The 24,364-nt window shown below is 42.2% G+C and overlaps 1 protein-coding gene across 12 annotated transcripts in view; it reads left to right on the forward strand.

Annotated features, from left to right (window-relative positions):
* LOC118363603 (prominin-1-A-like) overlaps positions 1-24,364 on the forward strand; it is a 110,710-nt gene that overhangs the window by 29,561 nt on the left and 56,785 nt on the right. For 7 of the 12 annotated variants that reach the window (XM_035744645.2, XM_035744653.2, XM_035744648.2 and 4 more), the window contains exons 2-4: positions 3,897-3,955; positions 4,621-4,647; positions 13,731-13,936. In XM_035744645.2, coding sequence (XP_035600538.1) covers positions 3,897-3,955; positions 4,621-4,647; positions 13,731-13,936 — 292 coding nt within the window. The remainder of the gene's footprint in view (positions 1-3,896; positions 3,956-4,620; positions 4,648-13,730; positions 13,937-24,364) is intronic. The other 5 variants (XM_035744647.2, XM_035744651.2, XM_035744649.2 and 2 more) reach the window with 1 other exon arrangement.

Consider the following 24,364-nt stretch of genomic DNA (forward strand, 5'->3'; position numbering starts at 1 on the left):
AACAATTCTGCAGCATTGAAGGTCCCCAACAACACAGTGGCATCCATCATTCTTAAATGGAAGGAGTTTGGAACCACCAAGACTCTTCCTAGAGCTGGCCGCCCCGCCAAACTGAGTTATCGGGCCTTGGTCAGGTAGGTGATGGTCACATAGACAGAGCTCTAGAGTTCCTCTCTGGAGATGTGTGAACCTTCCAGAAGGACAACCACCTCTGCAGCACTCCACCAATCAGGCCTTTATGGTAAAGTGGCCAGACTGAAGCCACTCCTCAGTAAAAGGCACATGACAGCCCGCTTGGAGTTTGCCAAAAGGCACCTAAAGACTCAGACCATAAGAAACAAGATTCTGTAATCTGATGAAACCAAGATTGATCTCTTTGGCCTGAATTCAACTGTCACGTCTGGAGGAAACCTGGCACCATCCCTATGGTGAAGCATGGTGGTCACAGCATCATGCTGTGGGGATGTTTTTCAGCGGCAGGGACTGGGAGACAAGTCAGGATGGAGGGAAAGATGAGCGGAGTAAAGTACAGAGAGATCCTTGATGAAAACTTGCTACAGAGCTTTCAGGACCTCAGACTGGGTCGCAGGTTCATCTTCCAACAGGATAATGACCCTAAGCACACAGACAAGACAGTGCAGGAGAGGCTTCGGGACTAGTCTCTGAATGTCCTTGAGTGGCCCAACCAGAGCCCGGACTTGAACCCGATCAAACATCTCTGGAGAGACCTGGAAATAGCTGTGCAGCATAGCTCCCCATCCAACTTGACAGAGCTTGACAGGATCTGCAGAGAAAAATGGGAGAAACTCCCCAAATACACGTGTGCCAAGCTTGTAGCGTCATACCCAAGAAGACTCGAGGCTGTAACGCTGCCAAAGGTGGTTCAACAAAGTACTGAGTAAAGGGTCTGAATACTTATGGAAATGTGGTATTTCAGTTGTTGTTTTTTTATGAATTTGTACAAATTTCTAAAAAACTGTTTTTGCTTTGTCATTATGGTGTATTGTGTGTAGTTTGATGGGGGGGGACATTTAATCAATTTAGAATAAGCTGTAGCGTAAAATAAATTGGATAATGTCTGAATTCTAACCTAATGCACTGTATATTGCAGCCTATTAGAGGATGTGGAGGCATGGCTTGTTGGAGTTTTGGCCTTGGGTTAGCTTTCTTTTTGCCACCCATGGGCAAAAGTGTCATGCCAGTTCATGTGCTATGTACTCTGTCAATACAGTTTGAGCTTGTACACTGCCAGTACTACAGTCTTAATGAGACTGACATAAATGCATGTGATACTAAATAGCTCCATTGTTAAGACAGTCACAATTTCAGAACAATGTGATTTGCCAAATGTATTTTATCAGCCATACATTTTAATGTAAACATATACTGCATTTCTTACAAATACAATCAAATGTAATATATTTCACAAAACATTTCCAAATGCATTTTAACATTTCTTTTCTAAATAAATCGTGAAATACATGTGAAAATGTTGACCCTTTCACCAATGCATTTAACATATATGTTGAGTTACATATTTCATGCATTTCTATATACATTCCGTAATATATGTTGGAATGTATTTAACATGTTTTTGAAATGCCTTATATGGCCAATTTTCTTTTTACATTGCACATGTATCCTAATATATTTTAAATTCATCCCCCCATATGATTACTACTTTTAAGCTGCTGCTGCTTGCTATGCAGGCCAGCCCCTCTACCCTGATATGTACTGTAGGTAGCTAGCTAATGTGATTGCACAGAAGGTATCTGTAACAGGCTGACCAAACTGGCTCTGTCTATCCCACCAGACACATTCATGACACGCAGGTTAAAATACCAAAGTCAACTGTGAACCAAACATAGTAATAACATTCATGGACATTTAGCTACCTTACTGTTCCTAACTAATTTGTCCAGGGAGGTAGACATTGGGTTGTTATTTTACCTGAAATGCATATGGTCTTTTTTTTAGCTGCATCTTTTTAGAATTTTTACCCATTTAGAGTCATACAAAATGGTCTGTTCCCCACTCTGACAATTAATCTACAGATACAAAGGGGAAACCTAGTTAGTTTTCTGTTAGTTTTCTTAATCTCTCCTCGTTCATATTTCTTCTTCTGGGGATTTGATATGGCGGTTGGCAACCAACTTTAAGGTACAACTGGAGTGGAGTGAACCGGAGTGGACTGAACTGGCGTGAAGTGTGGACCTCGTTCATCTTTCAGTCACCCACGAGGGTATATGTTCGTAAAAAAACAATCAGTAGATGGGAGAGGCGAGACTTGCATCGCGTCAAGCTCTAAAATGGAAAAACATCTGTAAATGTATTTTGCAACACTCGCACACACAACGCAGCCGGTTTGGTCAGCATGTAAGTCATCTTCTGATGAGCAAACCCACTTACCTGGTTAATGGATTTCCCCCTTTATCAGAATGTGAGGGGATATTGACAGTGGTCGATTCAATGTCAAATTGAACCGTCAGAAAAGTGAAACCAGAGGTCTTAAATTCACTTTTCAACTCTGGGGGGGAAAGCAATGGGGGAAACGTGAGCAATGTGTCAAAATAATTTTTACTAATAACTATTTTCTGGTAAGGACAGGGATGTACGCGCCAATCAGATGCGAACATGTCCTAATTTCAACACAATTTAATGTCAAGACAAAGACAATGAAGTAGGTTTTCCATGGAACCCGTGATAGTTTGCCACTCAGATCTTCATAAAAGCAAGAATAATTGGGTGAAAGAGACGCCCGAAGCGACCTCCTCCTCTTAAAACACAGCCCATCCTTTGAATAATAGATGGCCCATCTTTGCTAAAAAAAAAAAAAAGGTGCCTGTCAACGATTCCCTCCCTCCTTAGCGTGTCTTTATTAGCATTTTTTTGTCTATTTCTGCCTGTGATATAAAAAAAACTGCATTGCAGCAAAGGAAAGCCCCTTGTCTTTCTTTTTCCATCTCATTCCAGGGCGCTTTAAGCCTCTGAGAAGCATTGCTCTACGCTGTCATCATTTGTGAGAAATGAACAACCCCGCTGCAGGTCAAATAGCTGTGGGAAGAGTACCCCACTCCATGCTCTATCAAGCTCATGCCCCCAATATGCCACATAGAGAGGGCATCGAGTGGGTTGGAGGAGAGGCAATCTTGGAGAATGTTGTCGCAGTATTTTTGTCCTCAGCAGTGTGTCTCAGTAATATGACCTCCGCGGAAACGGTGCTTGACCCTTTCACTTCACGAAAGTGTGGTGCTTGACCCTTTCACTTCATGAAAGTGTGGTGCTTGACCCTTTCACGTCACGAAAGTGTGGTGCTTGACCCTTTCACTTCATGAAAGCGTGGTGCTTGACCCTTTCACTTCATGACTTTGCTTTCGGCCTCATGTCAGTTTGACTCCTAACAAAATAACATCAGTGGCTATGTTGTCCTCACATTGAACTGAAGGGTTCTTTTGGATTTTTTTGCCTCGTAATCTGAACAGCTTTCGTATATTTTAAAAATGTTTCTTTATAGCTTTGTTATGTGTTTAGATTTGACCTGCACAATACATTTTTACTTCAACATGTCCATAGTAAAAGTGGATGTCTACAGTTCTGCAGTTACTATAAGGTTTCATCCACCGCTAGTTCATCCACCGCTGGATAGCTTTGCTGAACACGCATAATTAAATAGAACACTATTATTTTGTATCTCTTTGACTGAACCCCTATGGATATGGTATATGATTTACTACTGTACAATTTAGAGGGTAAAGGTGGTCCTCGGGAGGTTGTGTTGTAAACGTTTCTGTACTGTACTTATGGGGGGGGACATGATGTTGCGTAACCAACTATGACTTTGCTGAGCTGTGACAAGGGGGCTTCACACTGTCTCTGTTTCCTCCATGTTGTTTCAGATCTCGTCATCAAAGTCGCCAAGGATAAATTTGGAGCCATTCAGTCGGAGTATCAGAAGGTAAGTGTGTGTTTGTGCACACACTCTATGTTTGATGGTTGCCTGTGGTTGTTCACACGTTTTTATGATTTCACATTCTTATTAGTGTCGCAGTTTTTCTTATGATACTGAAACGACGCATATTTCAGATGTTGCGAAATTGGCACCGCCCTTTCTGTTCTAAAGCAATGTGTTAATTGCTTGTGGAAGCCAAGGTATGGCCGTCCTTTGTGTTAGTACACTGGAAAAACAGTAATTGCCTCTGGCACTGTGTATGAAAACAAACAGAGGGAGAAATTAGTTGTGTTTTTGTCTAATAAATAGCTTTAATTAACAACTCGTTTTCTTTGAAGATCTAGGTTTCACCCGAATCTTCAGAAGAAAAGTGTTGGAAAGTTTCCAGACAGAACTTCAATGATTTATTTATTAATCAGGATTAAACTGTTTTGAAGCCCCCCCCCCAGTGAGTGGCATGCCAAAACGTTGAAACGACTTCAAAGATGGAGTGTACAATATATTAGAGCCTATAGATGCTCTCTGTCTGTGTGCAAATGTCTGGATATGCATGTCAATTTTAAGTTTGATTTTCTGCTTCATTATTTGGTTTGTATGGCTTTGCCCTTTCTTTGACTCTGCGTTGGCTTTGTCTTCTGCATGCCTTCTTCATCTGACTTGGCAACCCTCAGCCAGAGAACATTGTTCTGACGCTCCAGGTAAAGTCTGCACACCACCTAGCTTCCTTTAACTTCGTTCACCTGTCTGGTCCATGTCCTTCCCCACCCTACCCCTCACCCATCTAGGATCCCTTTAGCTCTCCCTGCCATCACATCTGTTGAACTGACCCAGCGGACAAAACTGCTTGCAATGATGTCAGACTTCGCAATGATAACGTCAGGTTGTACACTCGTGGCAAAATGACATTTTGTTTACCCGTCTTTTTAGCATACTGGGAAAAATACCTCTTTCACGGATTGTGCTGTGGTTATCTGGCATCTCTTCAACCCAAAAAACAAAACAAACAAAAAAACTATTTCATTTAGAAAATGATGTCATTACTTGGCACTTCCCATGACACATTTTGCCAGCTGGGCTGGGAGTCTTGGAAACTACTTGTGGTTATGTTCATCATTGGAAATCCAGTCAAAGTTATATGACACTGTATACCCAATGGGTTCATATGGGTTTGTACTATACCATATTAAGTGCCTTCATTAATATGATCATGCCAGTCATACAATAACAGGCACAATTCATATCTGTGTATGAGCAATTTCCTAAAGGGTCAGATTTGTTTCGGACCAGGGATTTCGATGGCAACCGTGTAGTTTCCTGAATCCTCTGCAGTGTGTTTTCCCCTCTTCTCTCCCAGACGGCCAGTCAAACCATTGCCATGCCGAGCCTCACTTGAGCCCTACATGTGCTGATGTGGCCAGAACTCCAGTTAATTCCTAAGATGCTTATCATCATATCTCTTACCATTATGTCAAGGGCAGTCTTTAGAGTGCCGTTTTAACCATGTAAAGGGTTGTTGGTGAGGATTGGACAGAGATGACAGTTTACTGCTTCCATTACCATCCTGTGATACACTCTCTCGCAATCGGACAGTTATTCTGGTGAGAACATTTCTCTCCTCGTTATGCACTGAGAGAATGGCTGTGTGTCTGTGTTTTCATCCCTAATTGGACAAATGCCAGTAGCAAGCGAGTAGCGGACGGCCCACCTGGGATCTTAACCTTGAGAATTAATCAGATCACATAGCGTTGAGTTACACAAAGTGCCCTTGCCAGTTGCCACCCAGTTCAAACAGCTGTGGGTATTTGTGGGAATTTGACAGAAAGATCCATCTAAACGCGACTGTAGTGGACGTGCAGAACCCTCAACAAAGACAAACGAAACCGGGCAAATAATGAGGCCAAACCGTCAGGGCTGGTCAGACATGGCTGCTTCGTTCATTATAGTGAAAGTCACATATTCCCTCCAGCTCTGAGATTTACCACGTCTAATAATGTGGAGAAAAATAAGCCAGGGCGAAGGGGGCTTTAGGTAAGACAGGGTTTTTCTTTATCCATAGCCTCCAGGTACTACCTGACTGACACCCAATGAGCCTTACTCAGCCAAATAGTGGCTTTGAAAGTTGGATTAACTGAGCAGCTGGAGATTTAGAAACGGTCCCCAAAGATGTCGAAATTAGCAGGAGAGGAAAGGAGAAGAGGTTCCAACTAGATTTGAGCCCATGTGGCATTCAATATGAGTCAGAAAAACATTTATTCTACTGTCAAAATTGACGACAAAGTGCAATTAGGATAATTTTGGAATTTTGTGAAACTTGTGGCCGTTACTGTATCACAGTGTAAATGAAGGTTGGGTTTGTTTTAACCCTGACCACATGCCCACATCTGGCAGCACACAAGTCATTATCAATTCAGGGTGCAGCTACACGCGACCCAATCGTAATGCTCGTGGTCAATTTGGGTTGACTTTGGATATCCCTATGGGGCTAGTTAGAGTCCATCGGTAAATTACACAATGTACATGGGACAATATGTTCACCCAGGGGCACCCCAACTGTTTCGGATCAGCGACCCATTTAGATTTTCTTTCAAAATTGCGATCCACCATGTAAAAAAAAAGAAGGATGTAACCAAAACCGAATGTTTACTTTTTTTAAATTGGGGCTATGACAGTCTATTACAAATCAGTCTGACAGTACTTGACAGAATTTCAATCTGAAGGAAGTCTGGTTTGAAGTGACTGAAATGCATCAGAAAGGTATTGGGAATTTCAAAAGATCATCAGGCAATAATTTGTTATTATATTCTGTGTAGATAAAAAAAAACATCATAATTGACGGTGTTCTTTTCCCACCAGTCTGATTTCGTGCCTGGTCTTGTCCACTCTGTGCTAATGAGTCCTGTGCGGCTCGAGAGAAACAGAAGACACATACGTGTTGCTGAGATGATCTTTCAGTGACGGGGGCGTAATATTTTTTTGTTGCTTAAACCGTTCAAAGATAGACACACATTTCTAGGGAGAAAACAGAAACCAATCTGTTCATTATAACAGCATCTAGTGGCTAATGGAGGTTACTGACGCAACACCAGTTCTATGAAACAAGTGCAATTGCTTTTTTTTCTTCTCGTAACTCCATTTTCAAACCAGGTGTAAACCACGTGGCGAATTTGTAGAAGAAATATCCAAAAAGTATGCATAAACATGGTAGCAATTGAAATGGAACAGATTGGAGATAATGGGAAAATTATTAGACCGAAGGTGAGTACAGTCGTGGCCAAAAGATGAATGACACAAATATTAATTTTCACAAAGTCTGCTGCCTCAGTATGTATAATGGCAATTTGCATATACTCCAGAATGTTATGAAGAGTGATCAGATGAATTGCAATTAATTGCAAAGTCCCTCTTTGCCATGCAAATGAACTGAATCCCCCCCAAAACATTTCTACTGCATTTCAGCTCTGTCACAAAAGGACCAGCTGACATCATGTCAGTAATTCTCTCGTTAACACAGGTGTGAGTGTTGACGAGGACACGGCTGGAGATCACTCTGTCATGCTGATTGAGTTCGAATAACAGACTGGAAGCTTTAAAAGGAGGGTGGTGCTTGGAATCATTGTTCTTCCTCTGCCATCTCATGGGGTTATCTGCAAGGAAACACGTGCCGTAATCATTGCTTTGCACAAATAGGGCTTCACAGGCAAGGATAAGATTGCACCTAAATCAACCATTTATCGGATCATCAAGAACGTCAAGGAGAGCAGTTCAATTGTTGTGAAGAATGCTTCAGGGTGCCCAAGAAAGTCCAGCAAGCGCCCGGACCGTCTCCTAAACTTGATTCAGCTGCAGGATCGGGGAACCACCAGTACAGAGCTTGCTCAGGAATGGCAGCAGGCAGGTGTGAGTGCATCTGCACGCACAGTGAGGCAAATACTTTTGGAGGATGGCCTGGTGTCAAGAAGGGCAGCAAAGAAGCCACTTCTCTCTAGGAAAAACATCAGGGACAGACTGATATTCTGCAAAAGGTACAGGGATTGGACTGCTGAGGACTGGGGTAAAGTCTTTCCGATTGTTTGGGGCATCCGGAAAAAGGTGAGCGCTACCATCAGTCCTGTGTCATGCCAACGGTAAAGCATCCTGACACCATTCATGTGTGGGGTTGCTTCTCAGCCAAGGGAGTGGGCTCACTCACAATTTTGCCTAAGAACACAGCCATGAATAAAGATTGGTACCAACACATCCTCCGAGAGCAACTTCTCCCAACCATCCAGGAACAGATTGGTGATGAACAATGCCTTTTCCACCATGATGGAGCACCTTTCCATAAGGCAAAAGTGATAACTAAGTGGCTCGGGTAACAAAACATCGATATTTTGGGTCCATGTCCAGGAAACTCCCCAGACCTTAATCCCATTGAGAACATGTGGTCAATCCTCAAGAGGCAGGTGGACAAACAAAAACCCACAAACTCCAAGCATTGATTATGCAAGAATGGGCTGCCATCAGTCAGGATGTGGCCCAGAAGTTAATTGACAGCATGCCAGGGCGGATTGCAGAGGTCTTGAAAAAGAAGGGTCAACGCTGCAAATATTGACTCATTGCATCAACTTCATGTAATTGTCAATAAAAGCCTTTGACACTTATGAAATGCTCGTATACTTCAGTACTCCATAGTAACATCTGAAAAAATATCTAAACAGTTCACTTGACACAAGACTGAATCCAAACATTACGCAGTTTTTTTTACGTGCATTTGACATTTACTGTACTTTTCACCGCATTTGTTGGCAACAACATTTACATTTATTTATTTTACATTCTGTAACATGATAAGATTATTCATGTAAAATGTGGGGTAGATGCAAGATAAGACAAAACAATTACAAGGATTTGAGTGAGAGGACTAACTGGTGTCTCCAAGTGGCCACACACCTCTCCAAAGCTTGCACAGTTCGTAAGCAATTTCGATGCACTTTTATGACTCAAAAGAAGTGTCTCCAACTATAAGGTACTTTTTTTGAGCTCTCCGAGCTGTGCCGTTGATGTACTAGAGCAAACACACCTATCGTTGTTTACTTTGGAACACAACTATGCATCCCCGCCGTCACACAATTACTGTTGTTGTTTTCGCAATCCAAAAACTGTCCATTATAAATCCAAATCTGGTTGAGGTGGGCATGATTTGAAAGCTTGTTCTATTGCCAACATGACTAGCTAAGTTGTAAAATATGATCTTACAGTGTTAGGCTTTTACAAGGCAATTCAGAGAAGCAGATGGTCATTTTGGTGGGCATAGAATGGAGTCATGAGTGCATTCAGGTGTGTGTGCCACAGCAAACTTTCCTCACAATAAACAAACAGGCTCATTCTGTTCAGAACAACCCAGGGTATGACAACATGTCATCTTGTAACTGTACATCAAACATAGTGATCATAAACGTTGACACTGTATATGACATGAGTTTTATGATTTGGTAATATGAAGTGTTTGGCATACTTTTATGACATCAAAGCGGTATTTATTATAATCCTCAGCTTCTCATCTTTCAAAGTACAGTCCATTGAGTCATCTTAATTTACAGCATTTCCCTCACTCAGACAACAAAACATTTGCTTAAATTGCACAAATTATCGGGAGGGATGGGGGGGGGGGGACTTCATGTCACGCGCAGTGCTCAGGTTCTGAACGTCTGTCAGTCAAAACCCATACAGCACTGAGAAGCGCACAGCCAGAGCTCTAATGTCATGTTTAGGATGTTACTGAACAGCCACTATGTTCCAATTTAGATGCTTATTAGTGTCAAAATTTGCCATTTTCAACCCGTATACGGGAACAAATATTGAAAGCGTTTAACCTCTTGCTCCTACCTGGCACGCAGGCGTCCCATCTAGACATCTGGAAATGCAAATGCGCTACGCTAAATGCTAATAGTACTAGTTAAAACTCAAACGTTCATTAAAATACACATGCAGGGTATTGAATTAAAGCTACACTCGTTGTGAATCCAGGCAACAAGTCAGATTTTTAAAATGCTTTTCGGCGAAAGCATGAGAAGCTATTATCTGATAGCATGTAACACCCCAAAAGACCCGCAGGGGACGTAAACAAAATAATTAGCATAGTCGTCGTTACACAAACCGCACAAATAAAATATAAAACATTCATTACCTTTGACCATCTTCTTTGTTGGCACTCCTAGATGTCCCATAATCACTATTGGCTCTTTTTTTCGATTAAATCGGTCCATATATAGCCTAGATATCGATCTATGAAGACTGTGTGATAAACGAAAAAAAATAGCGTCTTATAACGTAACGTCATTTTTTTTTATTAAAAAAGTCGACGATAAACTTTCACAAAACACTTCGAAATACTTTTGTAATGCAACTTTAGGTATTAGTAAACGTTAATAAGCGATCAAATTAATCACGAGACGAAGTGTATTCTATAGGTGTCCGTCTGGAAATACTGTCCGGCTAAATCTCAACCAAAATATCCGGTCGGAGACCGGAAGAAATGCGCTGCCTTGCGTCTGTTTGACCAAGAAACAAATAGTAGGCAAATGACAAGACTCTAGACAACATGTGGAAGCTGTAGGTATTGCAACCTCAGCCCCATTAAATGTGGTTTACCTTTATCAATGGGTTCAAGTCGCGCATGGATATTTTTTTCCATTTTCAGTGATTTTCCTGCACTTTTCGATGAAACGCACGTTCTGTTAGTCACAGCCGTGATTTAACCAGTTTTATAAACGTCTGAGTGTTTTCTATCCACACATACTAATCATATGCATATACTATATTCCTGGCCTGAGTAGCAGGGTGCTGAAATGTTGCGCGATTTTTAACAGAATGTTCGAAAAAGTAGGGGGTAGGAGTAACAGGCTAATGAGAAAACTAAAAGTTGTGCTTAGAGGAAAATATTGTCTAATTTACATTGTGTCATTTATTGATCGTCCCTAACAAGCCCCGGAGATAGGCTATCCAAAGTCAAACCAACTTTGCCACAGTCGCCTAGTTGAAGCTAATTGGCAGAATAATCTGGCTAACACTTCCCACCCACGAACACACACAAGAGACACCCACATCAAACCACACCCCAAGACCAACTTTGATTTCAGTTTGATTTCAGTGTTGGCCGCGAGCATTTCGTAATAAACCAAATCTAAAACGAGGCCAAATCAGGAAGTGCAGTTGCCCTTTAAAAAGATGAAGATTAGAGAGAATCAGTAGGGAAAGCCACGAGAAGAGCCCAAGTCATTCAGACGTTTTGATAGCGACCCCTTTGATCCTCTCATAACAAAGCAGCCCATTGAACATCATTGTGACAAGTTACATACGGTGCAGGAATTACAGATCCCAGATTTTTCCAATTTTCAAAGCCCTCACTTACTTCAGTTGACATAGGAGGAGATCAGTGGGACGGCAGCCTTATATAACAAGGAGAGATGGGAGACAGTGTTCACGATAACCAACAGGATCATTTGAGTGCTCTCAAGTTCGGCCCCATGTGCTCAAGCCTATGTGTGACTCCCCACCAGGATTCGGTCTCATGTAGCAAAACGTGAAATGGTGTTTTTACGTTGGATAAAAGTAGAGACTAAGGGCTACAACATTGTATATCATACACTGCATTTGAGGAACAATGGGAAAATAATTCTGCTATGACAGATCAAATTGTAAACTCATTTTTGAGAAAATCGCCTTTGAATGTTTTGGTATCTAGTGAAGAACTCTTCTTTGTCTACACCCATTCAGCATCGTTCACACCCTCTTAAGCTTTAGCCCGACCCATCTCGATTCGCTCTCGGAGTGCACACTTGATGCTCTGGCCAATGATTTGTTTACCTATGGATAACATGAAAACAGCCTAACCAGCTCTGCTGGCAACAATTTCATTACGCTTTTTTGCAGACGTTTACTGACACCGGCCATATTCAACGGGTGTTGTACACACATCATGTAACTTTAGCTAATGAACCAGCCAGCTAACGTTAGCTAGTTAAACAACAATGAATAACAATGCCTAACATTAGGCTCTAACTAGAAAAGCAAACAGCTCTGGGAAAGGAATAATAATGTCCGCGAGGTAGCCAGTCAGCTGACAGTACACTTTAGCTTAAGACATATAGCTAGCTGGCTAGGTAAACAATGAACCTAGCTAGGTAAACAACGTTTAAGATCCCACACATCACGTAATGTTAGCTAATGAGCCAGCCAGCTAACGTTAGCTAGTTAAACAACAATGAACAAAGTGCCAACAATACCACAGTGCTGGGAGCTAACCAACCAGGTCCAATGTTAGCTAGCTAACATTAGGCTCTAACTAGAAAAGCAAACGACCTTGGGAAACAAATAGTAACGTCAGCTAGGGAGCCAGCCAGCTAATAATGTTAGCTAGCTAGCTAACAATACACTTTAGCTTGAAATGAAACCACTTTCTGTCAAAATTAGACACGTGAAATATCTGAAAATAATAACTGTATATATCATCATGCATGATGGACGCGTCTCCATGTCAGGAATGCCATACCACAGTTGCCCTTAGTTTGTAGACGTAATCCGGAGACAGGTGTTTTCTCCGTCTCTTTAGCTATCATACTCCAATTCCACTGATTTCAAAACTTGATCCTCCAGAAAGTGGAGAGCAACACTTATGCAGCTCCACTACACAAAACAATTTTAAAGAAGCCGCATTTGACAGGATTACCAACACAGACTGATGAGCACAAATAGACAGAAGCCTTCAATATGGCAAACCAATCCGAACTCCAGCCCACTCATTATCTCAGCCAATCATGGCTAGTAGGAAGGCCCCCCCCTTTTCTCTGACTTAACCAACAAGGCTCGTAATTGAACCATTTTATTCATATTTACAGATGGCATACAAGTTTGTTATTAAGGCACATGAAAGTTCACATGTTCTAGAAGGCATTTAATAATAATATAATATTTCTGCCCCAAAAAACGCATTTTGATAAAAAAAATATGTTTTATGTTCAAACGGCTCTCCTGTGAAATCGTGACTTGCGACATACGCCTAGTTTCATGAATCAGGTCACATATGGTCCTTACCCCTACCCCATCTCACCTAGCTACCCCACCCCTAGCTAACTGAAGAAGCATTTCTACTTCTGAAGTATCATTAGTAGCACTAATTCTTATTTCCCCCTTCACTAGAATTTGTCCCAAATTCCTTAGGCAAATTGTACCTATTGAACTAAAGATTTCTGTCTCCTTTTTATTTTTGATTCAATGCGTGTCCTTTGTGTTGATCTGCCCTTATTTAAAGCTGTTTTGATGCTAAGTGTAATTCAATTTATGTTTCTATTGATTTAACATTGTGTATGGCATTATTCCTGCTATCATTTGCATGTTTGCTGCATAGAATGTAATAGAATAAAAATCACACTGACGCAGAAATGATGTCAAATGGCATCACTGTGCTGTGTCCACTGGCTTGACACGTCACACATTTGGCATTGATTCTGATGATAACATCTCCACAGCCGTCGCTGTTGTCCAGCTTTGTGGCCAAATTGCAAAAACTGTCAAACATGGCTATAGAGTACTATGTACTGTGTTTAATAACATCAATTTTTTTTAAACGTTCCTCTTAGCATTCATGTAAAGTGTTGTCAATGCCAACTGTGGCCTCTCATCATCATTCTAGACTCATCTACTCCTCCCTCTCTACTTCTACCCCTCTCCTCACTCCCTCTCTCTCCTTCCCCCTCTCCCCTCATCCCCCTCTCTCCCCCTCCACTCCTCCTTTTCTCTCCAGGCCATCTACTATGAGACAGGTTTCGTGGTGTGTGCTGTGCTCGGTCTACTCTTCATGGTCCTGCTGCCCCTGGTCGGCCTCTTCTTCTGCCTGTGCCGCTGCTGCGACAACTGTGGTGGCGAGATGCACCAGCGCCAGCGGAAGAACGCAGACTGCCAACGGGGCCTGCTCACCACACTGCTCTTCGCCACCTCGCTCGTCATCACGTGAGTCCATATGCGTTGATATCTTCCTTCCATGCGCCACTGGTGGTAGTCAACTCAAAGTGTTTCCCCTGTCTTTTTATAGGTCGAGGAGGGTTCACTGAGCTCTATTCCCCTTCTGCTTTAAAAGTATTTGACTTCAATGGGTTTAAATTGAAAATGTTATTTCAACAGGCCCTGGGTGTTGTTTTATAGGGGGTCTTTTGTGCCTCGTCTGGATTATAATCTAGGGAAAACACTGGGTAACTTTGAAGGCTGCTCTAGAAGGTTTGAGGCCACCTGGTCTACCTCAGTGCTGTAAATGTAACACTATAATACCACACATGAATCATGGCTTATATTAATCATGGCTTACAATCTCAGTTTAAGAGGCCCCCTGGAAATCTTCCTCAAAAGGCCCACTATTACATTTTTAGGCACGGTAGATTTAGACATTTTACATGGAGATATATATTATACATTTTTACTCATTCTCAACGGTCTTTTGACTTCATTTTTGCTGTTCCTGCTTCAGTGTTCTCCCTCACAAGCTTTTACGAACGTAGCACATCACCTAGTGGCTGGCATCACCTTAAAAACCTCAGAACATTAGATATCCAGTGGTGATTGTGAGAAACAAATGGCCAAATGTACTTACAGCACATTATTGCCTAGGCAGTAGAAATAGCCAAATATGGAAACAATACAGACAGTATCTGTGGCTTGCCTCTGGCTCTACGGTGGAGGAGAGAGAATTCACCAGGCTTCATTTCTCTGTTTGATGTTCTTGACTTTACGGCTTTATTGGAGAGAGAGAGTGCAGCATTATTAGAAATTCCAGAGTGGAATCCTAGCTGCCCAGAGACAAGTGTCTGAGAGAGAAAAACCACCTAGAGCCCTTATTTAATCTCCCCGGCCTCCAGACAAAGACTCCTCACCGATTCTAATGAAGCAATTACACTGGGCACAGGAAGGAGGAGACTGCCTCTCGAGCTGAGGGATGTTTTACAGTGAGGACAGGGGTTGGTATTTCCAAGAAGAGTTTTGATTTGTTTAAGTAAGGCTTGCAGGAATATTACTAGAAAGGGAGAGAGAGGATGAGGCATAAAAAGGACAGGGGTGGTGTATTTTACATTATTTCCAAGAACTGTTTGATTAAATACCAATGCTTATTTGAAGGTGTCGGCCCATAAGGCTTTCAGGTGTGGAGTATACGCTGAGTGTACAAAACATTAAGAACACCTGCTCCTTCCATGACATTGACTGACCAGGTGAATCCCAGTGAGAGCAATGATCCCTTATTGATGTCACTTGTTAAATCCACTTCAATCACTGTAGATGAAGGGGAGGAGACAGGTTAAAGCCTTGAGACAAATGAGACAAAGGTTGTGTATGTGTGCAGTTCAAATAAAATCAAATCGAATTGTATTAGTCACATGTGCCGAATACAACAGGTGTAGGTAGACCTTACAGTGAAATGCTTACTTACAAGACCCTAACCAACAATGCAGTTTAAAAAATATGAATTAGAATAAGAAATAAAAGTAACAAGTAGTTAAAGAGCAGCAGTAAAATAACAATAGAGATGCTATATACAGGGGGCTACTGGTACAGAGTCAATGTGTGGGGGCACCGGTTAGTCGAGGTAATTGAGGTAATATGTACATGTAGGTAGAGTTATTAAAGTGACTATACATAGATAATAACAGAGAGTAGCAGCGGCGTAAAAAAAGTGTGTGTGTGTGTATGTGTGTGTGTTGGGGGGTGGGATAGTCATTTGATTAGATGTTCAGGAGTGTTATGGCTTGGGGGTAGTAGCTGTTTAGAAGCCTCTTGAACCTAGACGTGGTGCTCCGGTACCTCTTGCCATGCGGGAGCAGAGAGAACAGTCTATGACTTGGGTGACTGGAGTCTTTGACAATTTTTAGGGCCTTCCTCTGACACCGCCTGGTATAGAGGTCCTGAATGGCAGGAAGCTTGGCCCAGTTGCCATACCAGGCAGTGATGCAACCTGTCAGGATGCTCTCGATGGTGCTGTTGTAGAACCTTTTGAGGATCTGAGGCCCCATGCCAAAACTTTTCAGTTTCCTGAGGGAGAATAGGTTTTGTTGTGCCCTCTTCACGACTGTCTTTAATGTCCCCATGTTTTTTTCTTGGGGATGTGGACACCAAGGAACTTGAAGCTCTCAACCTGCTCCACTACAGCCCCGTCGATGAGAATGTTGGCGTGCTCGGTCCTCCTTTTCCTGTAGTCCACAATCATCTCCTTTGTCTTGGTCACGTTGAGGGAGAGGTTGTTGTCCTGGCACCACACGACCAGGTCTCTGACCTCCTCCCTATAGGCTGTCTTGTCGTTGTCGTTGATCAGGCCTACCACTGTTGTGTCATCGGAAAACTTAATGATGGTGTTGGAGTCGTGCCTGGCCATACAGTCTTGAGTGAACAGGGAGTACAGGAGGGGACTGAGCACACACCCCTGAGGGGCTCCTGTGTTGAGGATCAGCATGGCGGATGTGTTGTTACCTACCCTTACCACCTGGGGGTGGCCCGTCAGGAAGTCCAGGATGCTGTTGCAGAGGGAGGTGTTTAGTCCCAGGGTCCTTAGCTTATTGATGAGCTTTGAGGGCACTATGGTGTTGAACGCTGAGCTGTAGTCAATGAATAGCATTCTCACATAGGTGTTCATTTTTTCCAGGTGGGAAAGGGCAGTGTGGAGTGCAATAGAGGTTGAATCATCTGTGGATCTGTTACGACGGTATGCAAATTGGAGTGGGTCTAGGGTTTCTGGGATAATGGTGTTGATGTGAGCCATGACCAGCCTTTCAAAGAACTTCATGGCTACAGACGTGAGTGCTACAGCTCAGAAGTTATTTAGGCAAGTTATCTTGGTGTTCTTGGGCACAGGGACTATGGTGGTCTGCTTAAAACATGTTGCTATTACAGAATTGGACAGGGAGAGGTTGATAATATCAGTGAAGACACTTGCCAGTTGGTCAACGCATGCTCGCTTGACACGTCCTGGTAATCCGTCTGGCCCTGCGGCCTGGTAAATGTTGACCAGTTTAAAAGGTCTTACTCACATCGGCTGCGGAGAGTGTGATCACACAGTCGTCCAGAACAGCTGGTGCTCTCATGCATGTTTCAGTGTTATTTGCCTCAAAGCGAGCATAGAAGTAGTTTAGCTCGTCTGGTAGGCTCATGTCACTCAGCAGCTTTCAGCTGTGCTTCCATTTGTAGTCTGTAATGGTTTGCAAGCCCTGCCACATCCGATGAGCTTCGGAGCCGGTGTAGTACCATTCAATCTTAGTCCTGTATTGACGTTTGCCTGTTTGATGGTCCCTGGCCACTAGGAGCGCCGCCTCTGGATGAGCGTTTTCCTGTTTGCTTATGGCGGAATACAGCTCATTGAGTGTTTTCTTATCGTGCTAGCAATCTGTCTGTGATGGTATGTAGACAGCTATGAAAAATACAGATGAAAACCTACCTCTAGTTAGGTCGTGTGGTCTACAGCTTATCATGAGATACTCTACCTCAGGCAAGCAAAACCTTGAGACTTCCTTAGATATCGTGCACCAGCTGTTGTTTACAAATATACATAGTCCGCCGCCCCTTGTTTTACCAGACGCCGCTGTTCTATCCTGCCGATACAGCATATAACCAGCCAGCTGTATGTTGATAATGTCGTCGTTCAGCCACAACTCCATGAAGCATAAGATTTTACAGTTTTTAATGACCCGTTGGAAGTTTAATCTTTCTCGTAGGTCATGGATTTTATTTTCCAATGAATACAGTGGGGGTTTATTCGATTTCCTATGATTTTTCTCCATCTTCTCTTCTTTTCACGCAAATGATAGGGATTTGGGCCTTGTCCCGGGGAAGCAGTATACCCTTCACGCCAGGCTCGTCGGACTCGTTAAAGGAGAAAAAAGCTTTTGCCAGTTTGTGTTGAGTAATTGCTGTTCTGATGTCTATAAGTTATTTTTGGTCATAAGAGACAGTAGCAGCAACATTATGTACAAAATATGTTGGTTTTTTTTAAGTTACAAACAACGCAAAAAAACGAACAAAAAACACTTATTTCTTATTTTTCCACCACAGCCATACCAGAGCCATACCGAAGTTTGACAGTCCACTACATTACTGAAAACTGGAAATTGCTAAATGTCTGCTTCCAGACATCTTACTTCTCCGATGATCATACGGGTGAAGAAATAGCCCAGGGTCTCAGACTCTCTGGCATCGTGGAAGATGAGCGAAGACCGACAGGTGTGCATGACAACTGATAGCAGGAGCAGCATGATAAAAGCATTGTGCTTGAACAACTGGACCCGCCTGCAGTGCTTTAGGCACAGGCTTCACCTCGCCATCGGTAAATGTGACATTGGATAATTAAAGTGCGTTCAAAAAAGTTATGTTCAGGCCAGCTGTAGGCTAATGTGTTAGAAGTTGTGTCATTCTGCCAATCCAATAGCAAATAACCACAGGCTGTTTTAATTATTACAACAAATTAACTCAATTAATACATTTTCAATCAAAATGATTACATGAATTACATATTCAAACAGCTAGTGGTCAAACATTCCCAAACAATAGAATAGACGTGTGGGTGTGTGTTGCTCATTTGTTTTGCCCAAATAGGCATTGAGGTATATTTTTTTAAATTTTTGAATTATGTCTTGGCCTTTTTTAATTTGTTTAGAGGAAAAACAAGAAATCGAGATATATTTTGTGAATCATCCAAACCACTGAAAAAGATTTAGAAATGACTTTTAGGCCATATCGCCCAGCCCTAGTTAGGAGCACGTAAAACTTCAGCCACCTTTCTCCGGCGCCATGATTCAGAGGGTGAATGGGCAAGACGAAAGATTAAAGTGCCTTTGAACGGGGTATGATAGTAGGTGCCAGGCGCACCGGTTTGGGTCAAGAACTGCAACACTGCTGGGTTTTTCACTCTCAACAGTTTCCCATGTGTATTAAGAAAGGTCGACCACCCGAAGGACATCCAGCCAATTTGACACAACTATGGGAAGCATTGGAGTCAACATGGGCCAGCATCCCTGTGGAACGCTTTCGACTCCTTGTGGAGTCCGTGCCCCTGACAAATTGAGGGTGTTCTGAGGGCAAAGGGGAATGTGCTCTTAATGTTTTCTACACTTAGTGTAGGTTGGTATGCCAACCTGTTTCGTGTTTGTTCTGTACGGTAGGTCCTATTTGCCTTTAGTTGTGTCACTGGTACGAGGTTCGACTGGTTCAGAACCCCACGGAAAAACAAACACGTTTAGATATAAACCATTTGAAGGGACAGTGAGCTGAATGTCTCGTCTAAGGTCACACATCCGACCAGACAGACAGGTGCACTGACTGCAGTCGAGGTAAAGATGCTAGAGGATAGGGAAGATGAGACAGCTTGTCCTCTGTGTACTCTCCCAACCATTTCACATTTAGCTCAGGCTTGAAATAGAGCAGCACAGTCACCATACATTCTTAATCGCTTTGTAAATGTTGGAATCGTGTCGCTTCCAATGTCAGTCCCAGCCACCACATGACTTTCCTAATGTTTTTGAATGAATGCATTTATTCTCTGAATGATGCAAGAGACTAAAAAACAAATAAGTACAGTTCTTCAAAAGAAATGGATGGAGACTACCGATTATGTTTGGAACACAGGAGAATAATCAGTAGCACGACATACTAGACCTGTATATTTGATGATGATAATGATGATTTGCTGTCGACAAGTAAGTAGAGGTTCCCTTGTCTCGTAATGGGCCCCATGATGTGATCCACTGGGGTCAATTTCCAGACCAGTCTATTTCTAGACCATTTATGTTTGCCCAGTACTACAGAACCAAGTTGCAAACTAGTATTTGCCAATGTAGTGGACCCAAGTATGTTATTTCTGTCCCTCACTAGAAATATTAACATGAGATACAGAAAAGGTGTACAAATATACAGTGCCTTCAGAAAGTATTCACACCCCTTGACATTTTCCACATTTTTGTGTTACACACAATATCCCATAATGTCGAAGTGGAATTATATTTTTCGGAATACTTACAAATTAATAAAAAATGTAACGCTGAAATGTCTCGATTCAGTACGTATTTTACCCCTAATGTTATGCCAAGCCTAAATAAGTTAACGCGTAAAACTGTGCTTAACATGTCACAGAAGTTACATAAACTCTGTGTGAATGACTACCTCATCTCTGTATCCCACACATACAGTGATCTGTAAGGTCCCTCTAGCGAGCAGTGAATTTCAAACACAGATTCAACCACAAAGACCAGGGAGATTTTCCAATGCCTTGCAAAGAAGGGCACCTATTGGTAGATGGGTAAAAAAACACACAGAAACAGACATTGAATGACCCTTTGAGCATGGTGAAGTTATTAATTACACTTTGGACGGTGTATCAATACACAAAGTCACTACCAAGATACAGGTGTCCTTCCTTACTCATTTGCCAGAGAGGAAGGAAACTGCTCAGGGATTTCGCCTTGAGGCCAATGGTGACTTTAAAACAGTTACAGAGTTTAATGGCTGTGATTGGAGAACATTTAGAATGGATCAACAACATTGCAGTTAATCCACAATACTAACATAAATGACAAAGTGAAAAGAAGGAAGCCTGTACAGAATGGAAATATTCCAAAACGTGCATCCTGTTTGCGTTAAGGCACTAAAGTAAAATAGGCAAAGAAAGGGGAAAATAAATGAACTTCATGTCCTGAATACAAAGTGTTCTGTTTGGGGCAAATCGAACACAACACATCACTGAGTACCACTCAATATATTTTCAAGCACAGTGGTGGCTGCATCATGTTATGAATACGCTTTTTGGTGGAATTGAAAGAAACAGAATAGATCTAAGCACAGGCAAAATCCTAGCGGAAAACCTGGTTCAGTCTGCTTTCCAACAGACACTGGGAGACAAATTCCCATTACAGCAGGACAATAACCTAAAAACACAAGGACAAATATACACTGGAGTTGCTTACCAAGACTACATTAGGCTTTTTCACACTGGCATTGTTTTTAGTCCTGAGCTATCTTAGCTCCAGGCTAGATAGACTGTCCCTGTGCTAGCTTAGCCTGTGTTCACACAAGCATTTGTTAACCCTGGTCTGTGCTTTAGCCCTGGGCTAGAGATTCACACTTGTATTCCAAATTCCTTGGATAACGCGGACAAACACAACATGCAACCAACATTCTACCGCTGACACACGACCAATGTTAGAAGCAATACAGCATTTATTATTTATTAACACATTATTTCCTCTTGCTTCTAGCCCAGCATTTGATTTCTAACACAGTGGTTGATGGTTTGTATAAACCTTGCTGTCTGCCTGTTCCGACAATCGGGAACAGTGTTTAACTTTTGAAATTCGATCTCACCCCTGTACTGCAAATGCATGCAAACGATCGATACATCAGCTTTTCTGATCCCGGCGAAATCATGCAGCAATATTATTAGCATGGATATATGCAATTAAATGTCAATAGAAACGCATTGAAAACAGAGGGAAATGTAGCGTGTGCTACCCTTCCAGCTGTAGAGTTTGTAGCTTTAGTTGGCTAAGTGAAAGGAGGTTAGCCAGCCTGCATAGCAACCATTTTTTAGGCATAGCAACCAATGTTTTTGCATGGATTAAAGTATTTTTTGGTTTAAATAGTATAAAGGTACTAGTCATGTCACACCCTGACCATAATTTGCTTTGTATGTTTCTATGTTTTGTTTGGTCAGGGTGTGATCTGAGTGGGCATTCTATGTTGTGTGTCTAGTTTGTCTGTTTCTGTGTTTGGCCTGATATGGTTCTCAATCAGAGGCAGGTGTTAGTCATTGTCTCTGATTGGGAACCATATTTAGGTAGCCTGTTTGGTGTTGGGTTTTGTGGGTGATTGTTCCTGTCTTTGTGTTTGTTACACCAGATAGGGCTGTTTTCGGTTTTGCACGTTTCTTTTTTTTGTATATTGTTCATTTATCACCTTCATTAAAGATGTATCAAAATAACCATGCTGCGTTTTGGTCTCGCCTCTCCTCTTCGGAAGAAGAGGAGGAAATCCCTAACAAGTCAAAATAACGTGCAGGGCTAACCCTGAAAAGCAGGTGCTAACCCTGCTCCGGAGCAGGGCCAGCTAGCCCTGGGATAAAGTTGGTGCTAGCCCACTTTACAACGTGCAAGTGTGAACACTCGCTTAGCCCCAGGCTAAAATCTCCCTTAGCCCAGGGCTACAGCGCAGTGTGAAAGCGCCTATTGAATGTTCCTGAGTGGCCTAGTTACAGCTTTGACTTAAATCGGTTTGAAAATCTATATAGCAAGACATGAAAATGGCTGTCTAGCAATGATCAACAACCAACTTCAGAGTTTGAAGAATTTAAAAAAGAATAATGGGCAAATGTTGTACAATCAAGGTGTGCAGAGCTCTTAGAGACTTACCCTGAAAGACTCAAAACTGTAATCCCTTCCAAATGCGATTCTAATATGTATTGACTCAGGGGTTGAATATTTATGTAATCAAGATATATATATATATATATATATATATATATATTTATTTTTTTTGCTTTTATTTTTTTGTACAAATGTTAGAATTATTCTTACACTTTGACATTACAGAGTATTTTATGTTGAACGTTGATCAAAAAATGACAATGAACTACATTTGAATCCCAGTTTGTAACACATCAAAATATGGGAAAAGTCTAGGGGTATGAGTACTTTCTGAAGGCACTGTATGATGTATTGGGGGCCCCGTTCTGCCTTATGTCTTTAACAACGTAAGATGTGCTTGATTAATAATTAACGACGTGACCCAATTAATGTGTTGAAACAAATTCTCATCACTGCCCTGCTTTCTCCGGGTGCACAGAACACTGTCAGTGTGGTGTTACACACCATGGTGAGCTGAACACACAGACGCACTCATAGGCGCAGACTCACACATAGACACGCATAAGCACATGCACATTTGCACGCACACAAACTCGGGCACATGCCTACATACAAACACATAGACACACACACTTTCACACTCTCTCACACACCTCAACACACACACACACACTCGCACACCACAGGGACACATCTTGCACATGGCTATTTTTAGTAGATTCTTTTGATATTGGGTTGAGTATTAAGTTAAATCTGTCACAAAGGAATCAGAAATGACTTCAGAGAGTTGTAGGATTTAAAGGAATAGCCATGGTATTCTTCAATCAGTAGACTTGGGGGCTGTATTGTTTTGGCTTCTACTTTATATACTCTACATGTGTTACTGTATCAGATGAAACCTTCAAATCAACCTTTTAATCTTCCAGGTATTACATTGTTATCACCTCACCTGCTGGTACTTGTCTTCCACACTCTCTTGTTCACAAGTAATACACAATTTGTGGCATTTTGGCTGAGCTGACCTTAATATAATGTGATGTATTGCCCACTCACATATTTGATACATTTTCAGTTATGAAACATATGAGATGGATTGTTTTTGCCTCGTAACATAAGCACACACTACAGTATAGAGCCATACAGTCCTTAACCTGTATATGAGTACTGTATGGCTCTTACACACACTACCTCTCCCTGCACATCATTATTGTCAGATGATTATATCCCTCCACAGCCACCTCTCTCAGCCAACAGTGAGCTCCCCAGAAGCTGTTGCCAAGGCACCTCCTGCCGTTGTGCCTTGTTGTCATTTGAGAGCGATATAAAAGGGTGGCACCGCTGTACTGTAGCTCTGCGAGCAAAGCATCTGCTTTAACAAGATACAGATAGGCACGACAGAGACAGGCGGAGGGAGACAGGCGGAGGGACGGACAGACGGACGGCAGATGGACGAACGGACGGACGGACAGTACAAACTGGCAAGCGAGCACACAGACAAACAGACAACACAGACCGACCGACTGACGGGGGAGACAGATCGACCTTCCCACAGACAGACAGGGGAGGGCCCATCTTACATCTTAGTGCAGATTTTGAGTCATCAAAGCCCAAGCTAATAATATCAGCCCCCCCGAAAAGATGAGCCCCAGACAGGTCATCACAGGTGACTGAGGAGAGATATTATTACCCCTGTTAATGAAAGCGTATTATGGTGTAAATAATGATTACTGTAGCATCATTAGCTGTTGAACTATTGAACTTTCTCAGGGTAAATTCAGTAAGAGGCAGTCACGCCCTTAAAAAGCGCTGTTGCTTAATGTTCGCTCGTCTACAATCTTAAGTTGAGGGAATGGAGAAAAAGGGCTGAACATTATAGATGATAGAAGGGCTGACTCCATTTAGTCGACTGATTGTTTGGTTGACTGAGATTTCTTTTGCCGAGCAGTCGCAATCATTCGTTTTTTCATGGCGCACAAGACACCTGTCTGATTCGTCTCAGTGGACTGATCCATTGCCGAGGCCACGGGGAGGGCACAGTCCATCACTCTGAGACATG

The sequence above is a fragment of the Oncorhynchus keta genome, chromosome 30, assembly GCF_023373465.1.
Source record: "Oncorhynchus keta strain PuntledgeMale-10-30-2019 chromosome 30, Oket_V2, whole genome shotgun sequence".
NCBI lineage: Eukaryota > Metazoa > Chordata > Actinopteri > Salmoniformes > Salmonidae > Oncorhynchus > Oncorhynchus keta.